The sequence below is a fragment of the Stegostoma tigrinum genome, chromosome 2 (genome assembly GCF_030684315.1).
Source record: "Stegostoma tigrinum isolate sSteTig4 chromosome 2, sSteTig4.hap1, whole genome shotgun sequence".
Classification (NCBI taxonomy): Eukaryota; Metazoa; Chordata; class Chondrichthyes; order Orectolobiformes; family Stegostomatidae; genus Stegostoma; species Stegostoma tigrinum.
This window is the reverse complement of record NC_081355.1, coordinates 140197680-140217169: the sequence shown is the minus strand read 5'-3', so window position 1 is coordinate 140217169 and position 19490 is coordinate 140197680. Positions and strand designations below refer to the sequence as shown.

Below are 19490 nucleotides of genomic sequence, written 5' to 3'. Positions count from 1 at the left end.
AAAATAATCTAACCTAAATTCCCCTCAATTCACTGTTGTCCGTGTGCATGTTCAGCAGTCGCTTAAATGTCACTAATGACTCTGCTTCCACGACTACCACTGGCAAAGTATTCCATGTGCTCACAACTCTCTGGGTGAAGATCCTCCCTCTGACTTCTCCTCTATACCTTCCTCCTAACACCTTAAAACTGTGACCCCTCGTGGCAGTCAATCCTGCCCTGGGGAAAAGCCTCTGGCTATCGACTGTATCCATGCCCCTCATTACCTTGTACACCTCAATCAGGTCACCTCTCTTCCTCCTCCTCCTCCCCAGAGAGAAAAGTCCGAGCTCCGTCATCCTCGCCTCGACAGACAAGCCCTCCAGTCCAGGCAGCATCTTGGTAAACCTCCTTTGCACCCTCTCCAAAGCCTCCACATAATATTGTTCAGTTCTGGTTACTTCATTATAGGGAAGATGTGGAAGCTTTAGAGAGGGTGCAGAGTAGATTTACCAGGCTGGAAAGGTGAGGGAGCTAGGACTTTTTTCATTGGAGCAAAGAAGGATGAGAGGTGACTTGATAGAGGTGTACAAGATGATGAGACGCATAGGTAGAGTGGACAGTCGGAGCCTTTTTGCCAGGGCGGAAATGACTATTACGAGAGGGCATAATTTTAAGGTGATTAAAGGAAGCGATAGGGGAGATGTCAGAGGTAGGTTCTTCACACAGAGTGGGTGGTGTGTGGAATGCTCTGTCGGCAGTGCTAGTGGGGTCAGGTACTTTTAGAGACTTTTAAGCATCTCTTAAGGATAGGCACATGGAGGATAGTAAAATGTAGGGTATGCAGGTTAGACTGATCTCAGTAGGATAATAGGTTGGCACAATGCTGTGGGCTGAAGGGCATGTACTGTGATATACTGTTCTATGTTCTGTGTTCTTCCTGCATCTAGCCTGTCCAGTCCCATCAGGATTTTATATGTTACTATCAGACCCCCCTCCCCTGTCTTGTGTACAGTTGATTTTATGTTTAATAATCATTACCCTGAGATTTATTCCAGTGCCTGGTATTTACCTGCCTACACTTTTCCCACTTCAGTTACTTTGGCAACAATTTCAACTTCAACGTTTTTTTCCCATGCTGAGGAGATGCTGGTGTTGGACTGGGGTGGGGGCTAGATCAAAAATCACATGATACCAGGTTATAGTCCAACAGGTTTATTTGAAAATGCAAGCTTTGGGAGCTCAGTTCACTGTTCCTCATTGTTCTGCACTTTACTAACTGCTTTATCATGAGCAAAATATGCAACACTGGCATGTTGAAAATAAATGTAGTATGTTATGAGTTTTGAACAAATTTAGCAATTTTTTTGAAGAATGTAAGTAAGCCTGTTCTAGTGTTTATGGTATAGTGTTTTAATGTAGAATTAAAATAATTTGTTCCTTTCATTTAAATATATGCTGAAATATCTTGTTTGGTTCTGTTTCAAGGATGATGGTAGAATTTCAATAAGTTTAATTACTGCAGAGTGTCTCAAAAAGTTGGACACTAAACAGCAGACGAATGCCCTGCTCAATCTGGTATGGAAGGAATCTGTGAGTGAAGATGTTTTCACAATGATGGCGTCTATCTGTCATACTCTGATGGTACAGCACAGAATGATGGTTCCAAAAATCAGGTAAAGCAGGTTATCTTGGGAGATTAGATTTATTTGTGAATTATACCAGAACAATTAAAGTTGGGACCAACTCTAATGCACATTAATCTCTCAATAGGATTCAATATTCTGATCTTAAAACAGTCCTTTATCTATTTTAGGCCGCAATCAAAATATCTAAAATTTTCTTTGCATTTGTAACTGGTAGAATTGTCTAACAATAATAGATCAGACCTAGTCTCTTTAATATTCCTTGTAGGTCAAGTTAGTCCATCAGGGCCTTGAGATTGGCAGACTAATTAAGGTGCTTCATAAAACTGGCAATAGCCATTGAACATGATTGCATGTGTTCTGCATAGCTTGATTTTTTGTTTTCTGGAACTGATGGATAACCAGAAGCAAGAGGGATGCCATTCTGCATCAAGCGTGGCTGACCAGGGAGGATTTATGGTTGACTCCTTGTCCATCAGGCTGCCAATGTGAACACTGCTTCCGTTACTATTACCATCTTCATAACCAGGTGATTTTCTCCTACATGGCCTGAAGGTTTTCTGTGCTTTCAATATCTATGGTAGAGATAGGGGAGCACTTACACCCATCTCCATTGGTATGAATATTTTGATGACAAGTCAATTTAATGTAAGAGTTTTTGTCTTGTGTGTCATATTAGTCAGTCAAATGTGAGAAATACCTTCAGTTTGTATAATATTGAATTACATTTTGACTTTCAGGATCCTTTCCAAAAACTGAAGTCTCCGTGTTGTACTTAAAACTGTGGAAGAATGTGTGGGTTATAATGTTTAGTTTACTACTGTTTGAATCCTTGTTGATGATAACACTAGGCAAGTCAGATGCCAGTGTGAAACCTGACTTGATAGACATTGTTTTATTTTTGCTATTTGGTTACAATGGTGGTTGGTAACTGAACATATTCACAAAGGGTTGCCAATGTACTTTTATGCAAGAATATCAAACATTACCACCTACAGGAGAGAGACTGCTTTACACCACTCAATAACTAGTTAAAATTGTGTTATTGCAAGTATTGGAAATAGACCAACCTGCTTACCCTCCACAGAAACCTTGCAAATACTTGAATCTCCAATTTCCTGCCTTATCCCCATAACCCTTGATTTGCTTACAGAATAAAAATCTGTCTATTTCAACCTTGAATATACTAATATCCTTGACAAGCCTCTGTCATTAAGAATTCTACAGATTTGATGACCTGAGACTTGAGAATTTCCTGTCATAGCGTGGTTCAGGTGTGAACTGTTGCAGAGATACAGATTCCACATTTCCCAGTCTTGGTGCCATGCTGTCTCTGCATCAAATAGCTATTGTGAATCAAATTCCCAGATATAGTCACTTGGTTGCTGTCTTATTCAGGTCGAGTCTCCCTCTCACTGACCATTCTCCTGATCTGCTATGATTAAATCAAATCAAACATTGAGCCATACTTGGCTCTGCCCAACTTGGAACTTGGATTTCCAAATAATTGATTATGATGTTATGCCTTATTAGGGTAGAGCGCTGGAAATTCTATTCCTGGAGTTGTCATAAAATTTCAAATGTTAAAAGGCATTTTTATCCAATTCAGGATCAATTATTCAGAGATAATGGGAACTGCAGATGCTGGAGAATCCACGGTAACAAAGTGTGAAGCTGGATGAACACAGCAGGCCAAGCAGGATCTCGGGAGCACAAAAGCTGATGTTTCGGGCCTAGACCCTTCATCAGATCTAGGGTCTAGGCCCGAAACGTCAGCTTTTGTGCTCCCGAGATGCTGCTTGGCCTGCTGTGTTCATCCAACTTCACACTTTGTTATCCAGGATCAATTATTCTTCTCTTGTTCTTTACTCAAAGTTCATAGCTTTAATTCCCTTTATCTCTTATTTTGATGAACTGTCGCATGCTCTAACTCTTCGGCTTGCCACATTTTCATCTCCTTCCCAAAATTACAAGCTGCCTATTCAGACTCATTGAAATGCTCAGGTCCCTTCATTGGTTGCACCACCAGAGGTCAAAAATGAAACTTGGGGCCATTGATTCCTATAATTTCATGTTTGGAGCAGGGATTAAGGTTATCTTGATGGAAAAGGGCCAGGGCTGACTAGCGAGCCGATAGTCCAGTTCGCCAGGGCAAAGTGTTTCATTGGAATGTGGGAGGAGGGATTTCTTAGGCATAACTTTCCCTTGGGGTATTAAATAAACAGTGCAACTTCTGTGACAGAGCAAATGGAATGTAGTTGATGTAAGGATCTTGATAAACTAGGGAGCAAGTTTTCATTGTACAGATCTTTTGGCTCTGAGTAATTTTGATACATTGACCAGAAATACAATACCACAGTTTTCAAGCTTCGAAGTGAATGTCTTGCATAATTAATGTAATAAGTATCACTATTGAATATTTCTAATTAGTGACTAAATCTGCTATTTTGCTATTGCAGAGTCAACACTCTTAAATTCAACTACTCATTTCCTGTAAGTTGTAGGATCTACAGAACAAACTCTGGTTAAGGGTTGGGTGCTCAAGATGTCAAATGGAGTATTTTTTGAAAATGCATTGGCAGAATCTTGCTGATACTGACATGGGAGTAATGGCTTTAAAAAAAAATTGTTTCCTTTGGAGACAAATCAAGAATTCCTAGAAGCACATGCTGGTTTTTTTTTTAATATAGCTTACATTCTGTGCAGTTTTGGTTACATAACTTCTAACATGACTAAAGTGCAGCAGTTAGATCTTCAGTTAGCATTCTCACAAAGCAGAAGCCACTGCACCAAATCTGTTTTGTGTATATGCGGTGTATCTGATTGTTTAGCTATTTCAACAAGATTGCCTTAATTCAACTGGTAGCATTCATATCCAAATCAGATTTCAGAACATAATTTGATTTCAAGTCAATAGTGGGGGGAAAAAAATCACTCCATTATTTAAGCGTTGTAAAATGTTTATTTAGGAATTCAAAAAAAAGTAGAACGTAGTATTCGGGTTAAATTCCCCCCCTCCCACACACGCACCCTGTGCCTGTTCTTGCCCACTCTTGGCCCCCTGCTTGCTTTGGCAGTTTCATTGTGCTGCTGTGCAAGTGGTGGAGTTGAAAATTTAAAGATGCCAGTTAAGTGGGTTACTTTGACCTAGATGGTATTAAGTTTCATGAGAGTTGTTGTAGCTGTTTACAACCACACGATGGAAAACATTTTATCTCAGTGATATTCCTTTGTTATTGGGAGTCAGATCAGTTAATTACTAAGCATTTCGAGCCTCTGGGAATTTGTGCTTGAATCCCATCACGGCAGATGGTGAAATCTGAATTCCACAAAAGTCTGCAATTAAACAAAACTAAACAAAAAGGATTATGATGTAACCACTGTTGATTGTCATAAAAACCCACCTGGTTCAGTAATGCCCTTTTGCGAAGGACATTTGCTGGGCTCTCTTGATCGGCTTACGTGCTATTCCAGATCCATAGCAAAACAGCCGATGCTTAACTGCCTTCTGAAATGGCCTAGCAAGCCCCACAATTCCAGGGCATTTAGCAATGGGCAATAAATGCTGGTTTAGCCAGCGGCATCAATATTCCATGAAAGAATGAAAATGTCCTTTTTATGGTGATTATATTGGAAACATTTATACCTATTTGTGCCACTAGTTAGTGTTTCGTATTGTAGATGCTCCAAACATTCAGGTCAAGTGACAAATTATTTTTCTACTGCTATCTGAGACCCTACTCTCTGATGCACTATCACCAAACAAATTTATCTCTTCCTGCCCCACTCAGCTTATTGTTACTTATATTGATGTACTTTTCTAAACCTATGTAGATGCAAATGAAAAAAAAATGTCATTTGCTGATCGGGAAATTCTACTAGTAAAGACATTTAAATCCTTTTTCAGTTCAACACCAAATTTGGTACTGGATCCAAATTCCATTTCCTCCCTTTGTACTGAATGTACAATAAAAATGATTTTGTACATAATACATTTTTAGCACTGAGGCTCTAGAAAGCAACAGTTAGAACACTACCATGTAACATTGAAGAGTAAAGTTTTAAATTGCTGTTTGCACAGCTAGTTATGATAGCACGAGCAAGTGGCTCTTGTGACAAAACTTCAACTTTAGGCTTGATCACTTATTACAGAACTTGTCAAAACCACCTCACACTCAATTACTGTGGCATAAACAGCCAAGTCACGACAATGCAAAATATTCAAAATCAGTTCGAAATTATCAAGCAAATGTACAAACGTCTACACGTGCAAGCATTCTTCCCCATTTCACATCTTGCTCCAATTCAACCCATGACTTAACTTCTGAGATCAACTGCAACTTAAATAAATTAAACTAAATTCAAAATGTACAGTACACCCAAATACCAAAAGCGAGCATCGTGAAGCAATAGGATGTAGGTTGAATTCCGTTCATACTCGAGTGAGAAGACAATGATTTTGACTACTTGCAACTCATGGCAGCCAAAACAGCTCATCTTTTAAGAAATAAAGACAGAAAATGATGGTAATATTCAGCATGTCAGGCAACACCTATTGAGGACAAAGCAGTGTTAAATGGCTCACCTTTTGTCAGTGCCAGGTGAAGTTAGAAATTAAAAGTTTACAGCTTTTTAAAAATTCAAATCCTTCCATCATGATTTGACTCTATTGTTTGATCATTACAACTGCCCTCTCTTCCATTATACACAAGTACCACTGTTTCAGAATAAGAAGCACCGTTTCTGAGTTTACTTGCGTTCTCACAAATTCTTCCATTTTGTTGCTTGTTAATTACCATACTTACGTGGCTTCAAGCTCTGAAGAACTGAAATATTAACTTGATTCTTCTCTGTTTAGTAACTCACAGGCTGTTTATTTCCAATACTTGCTATTTTTAGACCAGAGGGGTTTTGGACTGCACTCTTGACATCAATCCCTGTCTATTGATTCATTTCATATTGACTTAGTGATTGCCAATCATGGGGACATGTGCCTTAAAGGACAAGAAACACTTAACGATAGAGGCACAGGATGCTCATCAAGGGTCTCTTGAAATTCACAACTAGGACCTTCAGTATAATTAAACATCCTCAGGTGCTTTTAAAAGTAATTGAAATAAAGTAGGACACCAAACCATATAAGGAGATCAGAGATTAGAAACCGAAATTGTTTTGATACAAATATCTACATCCTTAAATAACCAAAATCAATACTAATAAAGCTGAAAGATCTAATGAACAAAATCAAAATACTTCTGTAAAATAACATTTTGATATATAAAAAGCAGGAAAAGGACATGGGTGAAAAATGTAGTTACTCGTGGCCAATTAATTGAAGACTATAAATAAGTTTATAATGAATGATTTCGGGCCATTCCACTGTGCTGATTCAGAGCTAGGCATTCCACAGGAAATGGCAGCTGTGCTCATACAATTACAGCCATCGTCCTGCTTTCTCCACTTCAGTAAACACCTTTACAAAGTGTTCACTAGTAAACACTAGTAGTGTGATGATGCATTTAAAATCAGTGTTTATTACCCAGGGAGGCAGATTATTTGCAGCAATAAATGCATACATCCCAATTCAGCAGCAGCAATGTTCTTGAAGCCTCACATCCTGTCCTTGTGTAATTAGTCCACAAAAAGCTAATTATCTTAATCAAGCATTGACAGTTGCACTGATAGCTGCCAGAGGAAGTAAGCTATAAACACTTCTAAACTAAGGCAGCAGCTAATAAGCTTTCAGTACATTATTTACATTGCTGTTTTGCAATAACATCATTGAGGACAACACAGGCTTGGCAGAAGTATTTATATCTCTTTTATTGCAAACATTTGCTCTTTAGAATGTTCCCCCCCCCACCCAAGGCTGCGGCTATTCAAAACTAGAGAACATATTTTGAAGGTGAGCGGAGAAAGATTTAAAAGGGATCAGAGGGCAACATTTTTCACAGAGGATGCTGTATTTGTGGAATGAAGTGCCAGAGGAAGTGGCAGTTGTAGGTACAGTTGCAACTTTTAAAAAAGACATTTGGACAGATACATGAATAGGAAAGGTTCTTAGGGATATGGGCCAAACACAAGCTAGTGGAACTAATTTAGCCTGGGAAACTTGGGTCAGCGTGGATGATTTGGACTGAAAGGTCTGTTTCCATACTTCATATCCATGTTCCAAACTTTCTCACTGCAAAAAGAAAATCTGTATTTGTTGCTGCATGTGCCTCTCTGGACTTCAGGGTGGAGTGAAAATATTTCAAGTTTTAATACAAATTACTTTATGGAAGGATAATAAACAGAATAACAACTGCAAATCTTCAATGTTTGGGTTCACGAAAATTTTGAATTTAGCAGTTTTCTGGAACTACCAAGTTTTTTTCTGGATCAGCATTTTAAATTTGTGTCAAGACCTCACACGCATCCTAACTCTGACTTCCGCCAGATCCACTTCCCTAATATCCACGCACCTCAATTCTAGTTGTCTGCTCCACCAGCAGTAACTGCTGTTTCTGCTATTATGGCATTGGTCTCAGATTCCTTTCTCTTGCTTGAGATCTCCAAACCCACTTTCAAAAGATCGTGGCTTTGTGTTGATTGCGGCCAATCACCCCAGCCCTAGAATGTCTCTACATGAGTTCTACACAGTAGTGTCCTTTGACTAGCCATCTTCAGTTGTATCTTAACATTTTGTCCATCAGAAAGGTCATGCACGAGACTGATTACGCTGTCTGCAGTTCCATGAGCAACTTTTCAGGTAACAGCAGTCCACACCTATTTGCAACAAGTCATGAACAGCAAACAAACCCAAACTGAAATAGCATGTTATATCTCTGCCTGACAATAGCCATGTCCAGCAAGTGAAGCTAACCAACACCTTGAAACTGAATGCTATTACCATGGCTGAATCCACTGTCCTTAACATCCTGAGGATCACCATTGACCAAAAAACTGAATTGACCCAGCTACATAAACAAAGGGGCAACAAAACCAAATTAACCAAAAGTACGTCAATATAAGTCACAATAAGCTGAGTGGGGCAGGAAGAGATAAATTTGTTTGGTGATAGTGCATCAGAGAGTAGGGTCTCAGATAGCAGTAGAAAAGTAATTTGTCACTTGACCTGAATGTTTGGAGCATCTACAATACGAAACACTAACTAGTGGCACAAATCGGTATAAATGTTTCCGATATAATCACCATAAAAAGGACATTTTCATTCTTCCATGGAATATTGATGCCGCTGGCTAAACCAGCATTTATTGCCCATTGCTAAATGCCCTGGAATTGTGTGCCTTGCTAGGCCATTTCAGAAGGCAGTTAAGCATTGGCTGTTTTGCTATGGATCTGGAATAGCACGTAAGCTGATCAAGAGAGCCCAGCAAATGTCCTTCGCAAAAGGGCATTACTGAACCAGGTGGGTTTTTATGACAATCAACAGTGGTTACATCATAATCCTTTTTGTTTAGTTTTGTTTAATTGCAGACTTTTGTGGAATTCAGATTTCACCATCTGCTGTGATGGGATTCAAGCAAATTCCCACAGGATGAGAACATGGAGTTTTGAATTTCAAGTCCAGTGAGGTTATGACTGCCACTGCCTCCCCACAGACAAGTAAACAAATTTGGAAATAAATATTCCAGTGTACATAACATTTTGAGAAGAGAAGATAAGAATGGAAAATGAGGACGGACAGTGATAAGTAATGATATGTAAGGACTTTAGTGAATAGGCATCTTGGCCCTGAAAATCAGGAGGTAGAACCAGTATGGGTAGAAATTGGAAATAGCAAGGGACAGAAAAGGTTGAAGGGAATTGTTTATAGGACACCTTACAGTAGTTCTGCTGTTCAGCGCAGTAACAAGAAATTATTGGAGGTTCTAACTGGGACATTACATTTGCGGGGAATTTTAAAACCTGGTAGAGTGTGTGGAAAATGAAATTGGTAAATGCAAGCTGAAAGCTAAGTTGTAGAAAGCGTTTATGACAGTTGCCTGAAACAATATGTTGTGGAACCAAGTGTGAATAAAACTATTTAGATCTAATATTGTGCAAAGTGGTAAAGTTAATAATATCATTGGGGGAAAGAATCCACTAGGAAATAGTGATCATAATATTGTTTAATGTCATGTCACAAATGTAAGGCGTTGTGTTTCAGATGCCATCCGATTGGTCAAACTACCAGTTGTGAAGCAAAACTCACTTTTTTTTCTTAAACTACAGTTAAAATACAAACAGCACAATGAAGAATTGGAGTGACTTAACTCTACTGGAAAACTTCATGATAAATTATTTAATACTAAACAACAACTGTTCCAATATAGTAACATCCCATAAACATGCCCTTGGCAAAGGCAAATTTAGTAAAATAGATTGTCTCCCATGTAATTCCCCATCCAGGTGCAAAGAATATCAAACTAAAGTTTTTTTTGTTGCATGGGGAGATGTGTACCAGCCTCCAAATCCCAACAGCTACTCAGAGCTAAGCTAAAATCCTGTTTCTCCGTGAGCTTGACCCCACTTCTTCTTGTTCCTTCTATTTTCCAAATTTAAAAGAGAGCCCCAGGCCTCGGTGTTTACTTTATTCGCTTCGAACTGACCGCTCACCACCTCTGTCTCAACTTCTCTCCTTCTTTTAAAAAAAAGGCTAAGTACACCTCCCCAAATCACAGTGATGTCACAGTCACATTTGATAACAACATACTTGAATCACAAAACAGATCTTAGTCAGTTACCGAGGTATGAGGTAGGCTCAGTCGGTTTGGCTAAACCACCTAAAAAGTATGAAGTTAAATAAGCAGTGAGAAACATTTTAAGAAATAATTCAAAATAGTTCGACCAAAATACATTTCATTGAAAAACCAAAACATAGTGAGAAATAACCATCTCTAGTCTCCTTTTGAAGCCAAAGAACACAATAGTTAGAAAGAAAAGGCTTCTAATGTTGCAAAGGTTAATAAGACGGGGTACTTGGAGCATTTTAGAAATCAGCAAAGGATTCCCAATAACTTGATAAGAGGAGAAAAATGTGTAAACTAACCAGGAATTTAAAAACACATTGTAAGACCTTGCATTAGTGTATTAGGAGGAAGGCAGACATAAAACAGTTACAAATAAGTTGTTGTGGGAAATTGGCAGATGTTGAACAAATATTTTGGCAGTTGGGACAGTAGAAGACATACTAGGGACCAGAAATAGAGGTGAATACAAGCAAATTAAGGCAAGTAATGTCTGCAGAGAAAAATGCTAGGCAAGCTTACATAACTGAAGTCTTTTACAAGTCGTGTGCTCGCATCTTGAGGTTCAAAAGAGAGCAGCTGCAATTGTGAGAGCTCTGGCAATAATTTACATAACTCAATTCTGGAATGATCCCAGAAGATTGGAAGTTGGCAGAAGTAACATTAGTGTTTTGGTACAAGCTGAGTGGCACAAATAGGTTTCTGAATAAAAGGCAATTGACTTACACTTATTACAATAACTCAGAAGAATACCAATGTGAAAGGAAAGGACACTTATATCCTGCAAAAGAAAGATGCTAACTGGTTGGAAAGTGGACTCTGGTGGAAGTGCTGCCATAGAAAATTTACCAGTTAGCTTATGACTGGTAGTTAATAACCAAGTTTTGTTTAAATTTGAAATGAGGTAGGTTGACTGATTTTGTTGAGGCGTTGTCTTGAGCAATGAGCCAGAGATAGTGTCACCTATTTTTAGTGAGTTTAAACAAGTGCAGTGTGTGTACATGTTCATTTTGTCAGTAAGGATTAGAGCTCTGTATATGAATGTCACTTCCAGAAAGTGCAAGTGTGCGACACTGAGAGCCCTACTTAATCCTAAATTGTCTTTTGTGAGCAATACTGCAATATAATGATGGTTTTTAAGAAAGGAGGAAGAAAGAAAAATATGAACTATAGGCCATTTTACCTGATACATTTCCTCAAATCTATTTTAGGTAAGTCATAACAATCCTTTTTAAGAAAAACACAGAACATTAAGGAAGGGCAATTCTATTTGGTGTACATGTTAACTTGATTGAGAATGTAACTGATAGGGTGGTTAATGGGGAACCTGGAAACGGAGTGGACTTGCATTTCGAAAAGAGATTTGAAAACTGCCTCACGAGATGAACAAACAAAATATGGACTCATGGAATGTTTCATGAGATATTTGCATGGACAGAGGATTAGTTAATAGGATGCAAAGAATAGAGAAAACAGTTCATTGTTAGCATGCTGTGATGAGTGAATAATGCAAGGATTTAGGGATGGACCTTGCCTATTTACAATCTCTATTAATGACTTAGAGTCATGTATGACAGTTGGCTAACAATCCAAACTCTGGAAATGCAAGCATTGAGGAGGACACAGAAGCTGAAAAGTGATCGTGATGGATTAAGTAAGTAGGCCAAAATGACAGATTCAGTATATATAAGTCGATTATACTTGGACCTCCAAAGAATGGGAGGTGATCTCTTTCAAACATTCAGGATCATGAAGTGGCTTGCCAGGATTGATACTTGGTTTCTCCCAGCTGGAAAATTTAGAGCAAGAGGGCACAGTTTCTGGATAAGTCGTAATGAAATTTCTTCACTCAGTGCTCTGGATCTTCTGGAGTTCTCTACATGAGAAAATTGTGGATGTGCTGTCATTGAATGCATTTCTGACTCTGGTGCATATTTTCAACTCCCAGGATCATCATCAGGATCATGATCAAAATCATGGACAGCAGGAGGGAAAGTGGGGATGAAGCCCAGATCAGCAGAGGAGATTGACTAGGTTGATTCCAGAGGTGAGGGGATTGGCTTATGAGGAGAGGCTGAATAGACTGGGATTGTATTCATTGGAATTTAGAAGATTAAAGGGGCATCATATAGAAAGACGTAAAATTATGAAGGGAATAGATAAAATAGAAGCAGGGAGGTTGTTTTCACTGGCCGGTGAAACTAGAACCAGAGGGCATAGCCTCAAAATTAGGGGGACCAGATTTAGGACTGAATTGAGAATGAACTTCTTCACCCAGAGGGTTCTGACTTCCCTGCCCGGTGAAGTAGTTGAGTCTTCCTCATTTCGTGTTTTTAAAGCTAAGACAGATAATTTTTTGGAACAGTAAAGGAATTGGGGTTATGGTGAGAGGGTGGGTAAGTGGAACTGAGGCCATGAAAAGATTAGCCATGGTCTTATTGAATGGAAGCGCAGGCTCAGAGTGCCAGATGGCCTATGCCTGTGCCTGGTTCTTGTGTTCTTATGCTCACTGCTTAGTTCCAACAAGTTTATTCTGATGTTTGCTGGAATATTTTTCTGAAATTATTGCGGACGTATTGTCGACAATAATTGTGTTTCCCCTATATTGCTTGAGACAGATTTGAGACTTCATGCATTTAATGTGAAGCCAAAGTCTTAAAGCCTTTTTTTGTTTGCCAATATATACTTTAGGCATGAAATAGCTAAAACTGGATTCAAAATCACTCCAAGTTTAGACATTCTGGAAAAAGCAAAATACAGTTTCTTTCCATTGAGCTTGTTGCACTCTTGGGTGCCTCAGTTCATTTCCAATACGTGACATATACCAGATATGTTCAAGAACAAGCATATAGCCTGAAGTGATGTACAAGTTTCCAGCCCCTCGGTAAACCCAGGTTGAAAGGTTTTAGAGAGTGGCATTTCTCACTGCATTTTTTTTTGGCTTTAATGTGTTGTTTAGAATCGGTGACCTCCTTTTCCCATAGACCTGAGAGGGCATTAAATGGTCAAAAGTGTTTTCTCAAGGCAAACCTTTGGATGAAAGTCAGATAATACAGCAAGGTCCAACTGTTGAGCAGCAGTAGGAGCAGATGTGACCTCAACACAAGCTCAACAGGGATGACTGTCCTAAACAATGGAGGCCCTGTGCATACACTGTCACCATCTTCTGCTCTGATTGTTGTTGCTCCATAGACACAGGAGCGACTGTTTGAATTGGTTTTGGAATCCAAGGTAAACAGAGGCAAGAACAAAATTCTGTTCTTCAGGAGCAGGGCCAACCAATCCTTGGCCTCTTCATTGGATGAATTATTTGGAAGTGCTGGGAATATGGTTTGAAGCTTGTGGTAAAAATTTGGAGGAGCGTGTTGCCAAGGTAAGGCAGAACTTGGCATATGGGAGCATTGTTGCCTCTCCATTATGGGTAAGAACCTGGAGTCCTCAGGTGTGAGGTGTCTTGGTGTTGGTATACAAGGTGTAAGTCTGGTCTGTTCCCTGATCTTGGGCTTGAATGGTCATGTGAGCCACTTTCTATTTTACCTGGAGGTCAAAAATGATAACATCTGCAGGGTCACCATGTACAAAACTCCAAATGAAGGAAGGGGGGAAAAAACATACCCAGCATTGTCTTCAACTTGATGGCTACCTTTATGTATGGCTGCATAAATTGTGTGTATGCAAACACCAAGTTACATGGAAAACTTTTTTTGATGATCCTTTTCACGTTCAAAGATGTGCCGTTTTGGTGATTGCTAAACTGAGATGTTGCGGACCTTTTGTTTTGGAATGATATGCTTCTGTTTGAAAGAAAAGTGTGCACTCAATGACCTGATGCATTCTGCCTTTCTAAAAGGAAACTTATTTCTGTTTTTCTTTGTCATGGATCGCCTTGTAGCTAGGCAACAGCCCAATTTTTTTTTCTTTTCTACACTTGTTTGTGAAAGCACTGAACTCTTCACCTGACGGTCTTTTATAAAGGCCTGACTTAAGTACATGTAGATAAATTTCCAGGCAACACATTGCTAATCAGTGCTAATCAGTGAGATAATCAAGAATGAAACTAAAACATTTCATATCCCTCGACTCCCGATATAGAAACAAACTTAAAACTCTACGTGGTTCTGTTCCCTTTTTAGAACCCAAGTTTCCAAATAGTAAAATATCTTTAACCTTCACAAGTTTTTCTACATCAGTCATGAAACCTTAAACTTTTCTTTCCCTTCACCCAATGAATTCTTTTAAATGCTACAAAGCCAGTTATATTCCTTTGCACTTGCTATTTGATAGATGTACATGTTAGAACCAAGTGTAAACTATGAATTTTCCAAGAAATTGAGCAGGAAAATGTATTGTCGTTTACTGATCAAAGCAGAGGGAGATGAAGGAAATAAGGAATTGCTAAAATTTGGAACAAAAATGGATATTGCTGGAGAAATCCAGCAGGTCTGACAGCATCTATGACGTGAAGGCAGAGTTAATGTTTTGGGTCCAGTGAACCTTGCTTAGAACTGACCTGAAACATTAATTCTGCTTTCTCCACGCAGATAATACCAGACATGCTGAGTTTCTCCAGCAATTTTGTTTCTCTTTCAGATTCCAGCACCTGCAGTTTTTTGGTTTTTGTTTGGTTTTAAAAAGTAAACTTTTATTTGAACCAAGTCATGCATTTCAATGCAAGTAACAATGTGCAAATGACGCACTAGCAAAATTACATCTTGGGAAGCATTTTATTTTCTAGTTAAGGAAGTAAACGTGGCTTTAAAAATGCCATTACTGCCCTCAAATATATTGAGGAGCTTCACAGATGTTGAATTATTGAAAGCTGTTTTTCATACCCCTTGTGATGGTCCAAAATTTTAAATTTTCATGAAAGAAATACTTGTCAACTTTTTAACTTGCGTCTTTTCGATATATTGCAAAAGGTGTTTTTGAATATTGTACTCCATGCTTTTTTTGGAAAAACAATGATTTGCTATTGCAAGCTGTCATGTATAGTGGATGATTATGTTGATGGTGCACTGAACAAAAGTTCTAACTTCAGAAATTTAGGAATAGCATACTGTCTTAATCTGGGCATGTTTCTTAAAACTTTTTTTATGGTTGCTTCCAGACTTCTGTATAGTTTGGCTTTCAACGCAAGATTCATGCGGCATCTTTGGAATTTGATCACCTCTGTAACAACAAAAATGATCACTGGGTAAGAGTATAGATTTGCATGTCTCGCAGTCTTCACTGTTGAGCATCTTTTGAACAGAGCATTATTTAATGTTACCAGTTATGCTGACGAGCACTTATGTCACATGTGATGAGTAGTTATTTCTTAATTAAAAGATTGGATGAGTTATTAGACTAGAGGCACAGTGGTAGATTAGTAGTAGGAAATATAAAAGAAAGTTTTCAATAAACAACTCAAGAATTTACTCTGGAAGTTAGTTAGCATTGAATTAAAAGATGCTGTTAACGTTGTAAAAACTATTTTCAAGCAGGAAGAATAAGTTTTGTTGCGTTCCTTGGTTTTGATATCAGGACAGTTGTTCTTGCTGATAAATGTTAGTGATTAGTTTGCAGATGACCCTTAACCTAGAGGAATTGTAAACAGTGAGGAGGATAGTGTGGAACCCCAAAAGGACAATGAGCAATTGGAGGGGTGGGCACATAGGTGACAGATGAGCTGATATGTCTTGATTGGAAGAATATTGAAACAATAATTTGGGATGCTTTCTAAAGGGACTAGAGGAACAGAGACTTGAGTGTAAATGTGCTCAGATGGGAGGGCCACTTGAGAGAGCAATTCTTACAGCATTCTAAAATATCCTAGCTTTTATTGATAGAGGCATAGAGCATAAGAGCAAGGAGATGATGTTCAACTTGTTTAAGACACTTTGTTAGCCATCAGTTGGAGTATTGTGTACAGTTTGGGAAGGATGGGAACACGCTGGGGAAAGTGCAGAAGAGATTTCGATGAGTGGTTCCAGAGAGACTTCACTCATGAGGATAGATTGAAGTTGCAACTTTTTTCTTTTGAGAAATTCTCTTAAGAGGCTAAGACATCTGATAAAGGATTTCAAACTCGATTGGGCTGGATACATGCAACATACAGGAGGCCTATTCTGAACTTTTGTTACTTTTCCTGTTACAGTGAATTCACCTTACTATTTCCTACACTTGTGCTATCTGTTTCCTCCAATAGTCCTCTGTGGTAGTATCATCTTATTCCTGCATCCCTGCTTAGTTCATTGAAACCCTGCCCAAAAGCATTAGAACATTAGCAAGTTATCTCATGAGATAATTGGACCCAGCTCTGTTTAGGTGCAATCTATCTGGACTGTACAAGTCCTGTCTCCTCAAAAGTGATATTCTAAAACCTGAAACCTTCCCTTGTGTACTTTTTCTACCCATATGCTCATCTTTATTGCCCTCTTTCTAAACTCAAGCAGAATACTGAGAGTTATCTGGAGATGTCTATCATTGAGCTCATGCTTGCTAATTTCTTACCTAACATTCTTTTTGCTATTTGGTACCAATATGAGCAATGACTGCTGACTGCTCCTCTTTGGTACTCTGCAATCATTCCGTGACCTTGGCACCAAGGAGGTAAATAGCATCTTGGATTCCTGTCTGACTACAGAAATGCCTGACAGTTTCCTAGCTGTCCTATCGTGGTTGCTCTTGCCGTCTTTGTCATGTCTCTCTTTACAGCTAAGCTAACTGTGGTGCCATGGACCTGACACTTGCTGTACTCCCCACATGAATACCACTTTGATCAGTATTCAGAACTGAAAATTGGTTCAAGATGGGATGCACTTGGAGGACTTCTATCCCACCTGACTGTGCCTTATTGACTGTCTGGTGACCACCTATTTTCCCCTCCTCACATTGTCTTAGACAAGCATTACCATGTCTGTAGATGCACAAAGACCTCAACCTCATAAATGTGTTACACCAATGCCAGCAGGTGCTGAAGCTCTGAAACAGTGAACTTCAACAACTGCTGCAGCTAATTTCTGTGTAAGCAGTTTCCTATGAAAATAGTTATCTGGGATGCAAATCTGCTCCCACTTGGAGCAAAATTTCCACTCCAGGGACTGGAACTGCTCTGCTATTGTGCTATCTCTTTAGTAATACTTGCTACTTAATAATTAAACTCACTTCTTAAAAGCCACTTACTTATAGGGAGATAAACTGAAATATTTTACCTAACCTAAGACTGGGAAACACTTGGATAAAAAGTATATGGGAATTTGGCAGGTGTAATCATGCTGTCTAAGAAAAGATAGCAAGAAAACAGGAAGCATTAGGTAATGACTAGTGTTCATAAGGAGGTAGAAACAACGCACTTAGAAAATCATAGTTTGGTTAGTCAAAATACTTTCACATATTTGTGTTTGACGATTTTAAGCTTTTTGAGGGTGTAACCAGTATGGTACATAGAGAGCAACCAGAAAATGTATCTCTGCAAATGCAAAAGGCATTTGGGAAAGATGACAAAAATGGATATGCAAGATGAGGGCTCAAGAAATTTGCATTAATAGCTTGGGTGGAGGAGTGTTTTCAAGTTGGTACGCATGCAAGCTGGCATGCCTTGATTAGTGGATTGCTACAAGAATCAATGTGGCACCGCAACTCTTTGGAATCCATTTCTGATTTGGATGAAGGCATATGATATAATGTTTCAAGCTGAAGATTCCAATCAAATGTAAGCTGAGGAAGACATAAACAAGGCTGCATTGAGACCTAGATAGGTTAAGTGAGTGGGCAATGAGCTGGCAGATTGGTTTCAATGTGTGGAAGTGAGAGGTTATTAACTTTGGCAGCCAGAGCAGAAAAGCAGTATATTTTAAAATGAATGAAATTTGTAACTGTTGATCTTCAGAGTTTCTTTTATGTACTTCTACAATGAACACTCAGCAGACAGGTACAGCAAGCAACTAGGAAGGCAAATGTTGTGTTGGCCTGAAGTGCAAAGGAATTGTTGGTACCAACGTAAGGTCCTGTTAGTTTATATCTGACTTTACTGGGATCTTATCTGGAAAACTAAAGATGCTTAATTTTCCATACTTGAGACAGGATATACTTGCCTTGGAGGCAGCACAGTGATGGTTTGTTTGTTGAATTCTGAAAGTAGACGTTTGAATTGTGATAAGAGGCTGAGTAAATTGGTTTGACATAATCTGGAATTTAGAGAAAAAGATGAGAAGTGATCTTTTTGAAACCCGCAGGATTCTGAAGAGGTTTGAGAGGTAGACATTGAGAAATTCTTTCTCCTGGCTGGGGAATCTAGAAAATAAGGGACAAAAATTCATGATGAGGGCTTGATTTCTTCAGAGTAAGAGGTGAAATTTCTTTACTTTGATTTAGATATGCTCTGCAACAGTGTATTCACATTCCAGGAGTAATTTTTCTTGCCTGGAGGAATTAAAGAAAATGGGTAGTGGGAGGAAAAGTATATTTGAGCCAGAAAATCTGCTATGGTCATGTTGAATAGCAGGGCCTGGTCAAGAGGTTGTGTGGTTTATACCAGGCTTCTATTTCCTTTTTTATTTACACTTGTGACATGTCAACCTTTAAGGAGTATTGGTAAACGAAAATTTGACAAGCATCAGGGAAATATTAGGATAGGTATACAAGGAGCTTCTCAAAGGAGAAAATGGTAGTAGGTAGGGGCAGAGAGGTTTAGGCAAGAAAGGACAGTTGCCAGTAGTGGGGCAGTAGCAATTGGTGGTATGCAAGACCAGAATTGTGATGTTGTCAAGAGATAAACACAAATCGTCAAACACAAATATGTGAAAGTATTTTGACTAACCAAACTATGATTTTCTAGACATGAGTTAGGAAGCATGGACTAGGAGCAGTTGTTCCATGGTAAGGGAACTATAGACATGTGGGGACGGTTTAAGGAACAGTTGTTGGGAGTGATGAGTAAATATGTCCCTCTGAGACAGGCAAGAAGGGGTAAGATTAAGGAACCTTGGATGACGAGAGCGGTGGAGCTTCTAGTGAAAAGGAAGAAGGTAGCTTACATAAGGTGGAGGAAGCTAGGGTCAAGTTCAGCTAGAGAGGATTACATGCAGGCAAGGAAGGAGCTCAAAAATGGTCTGAGGAGAGCCAGGAGGGGGCACGAGAAAGGCTTGGCAGAA

General features: G+C 39.0%; 1 protein-coding gene across 4 annotated transcripts in view; it reads left to right on the top strand.

Moving 5' to 3' along the window:
- Positions 1–19490, top strand: part of ube3c (ubiquitin protein ligase E3C) — a 155745-nt gene that overhangs the window by 50074 nt on the left and 86181 nt on the right. For all 4 annotated transcript variants that reach the window (XM_059639642.1, XM_048563871.2, XM_048563877.2 and 1 more), the window contains exons 11-12: positions 1467–1654; positions 15464–15550. In XM_059639642.1, coding sequence (XP_059495625.1) covers positions 1467–1654; positions 15464–15550 — 275 coding nt within the window. The remainder of the gene's footprint in view (positions 1–1466; positions 1655–15463; positions 15551–19490) is intronic.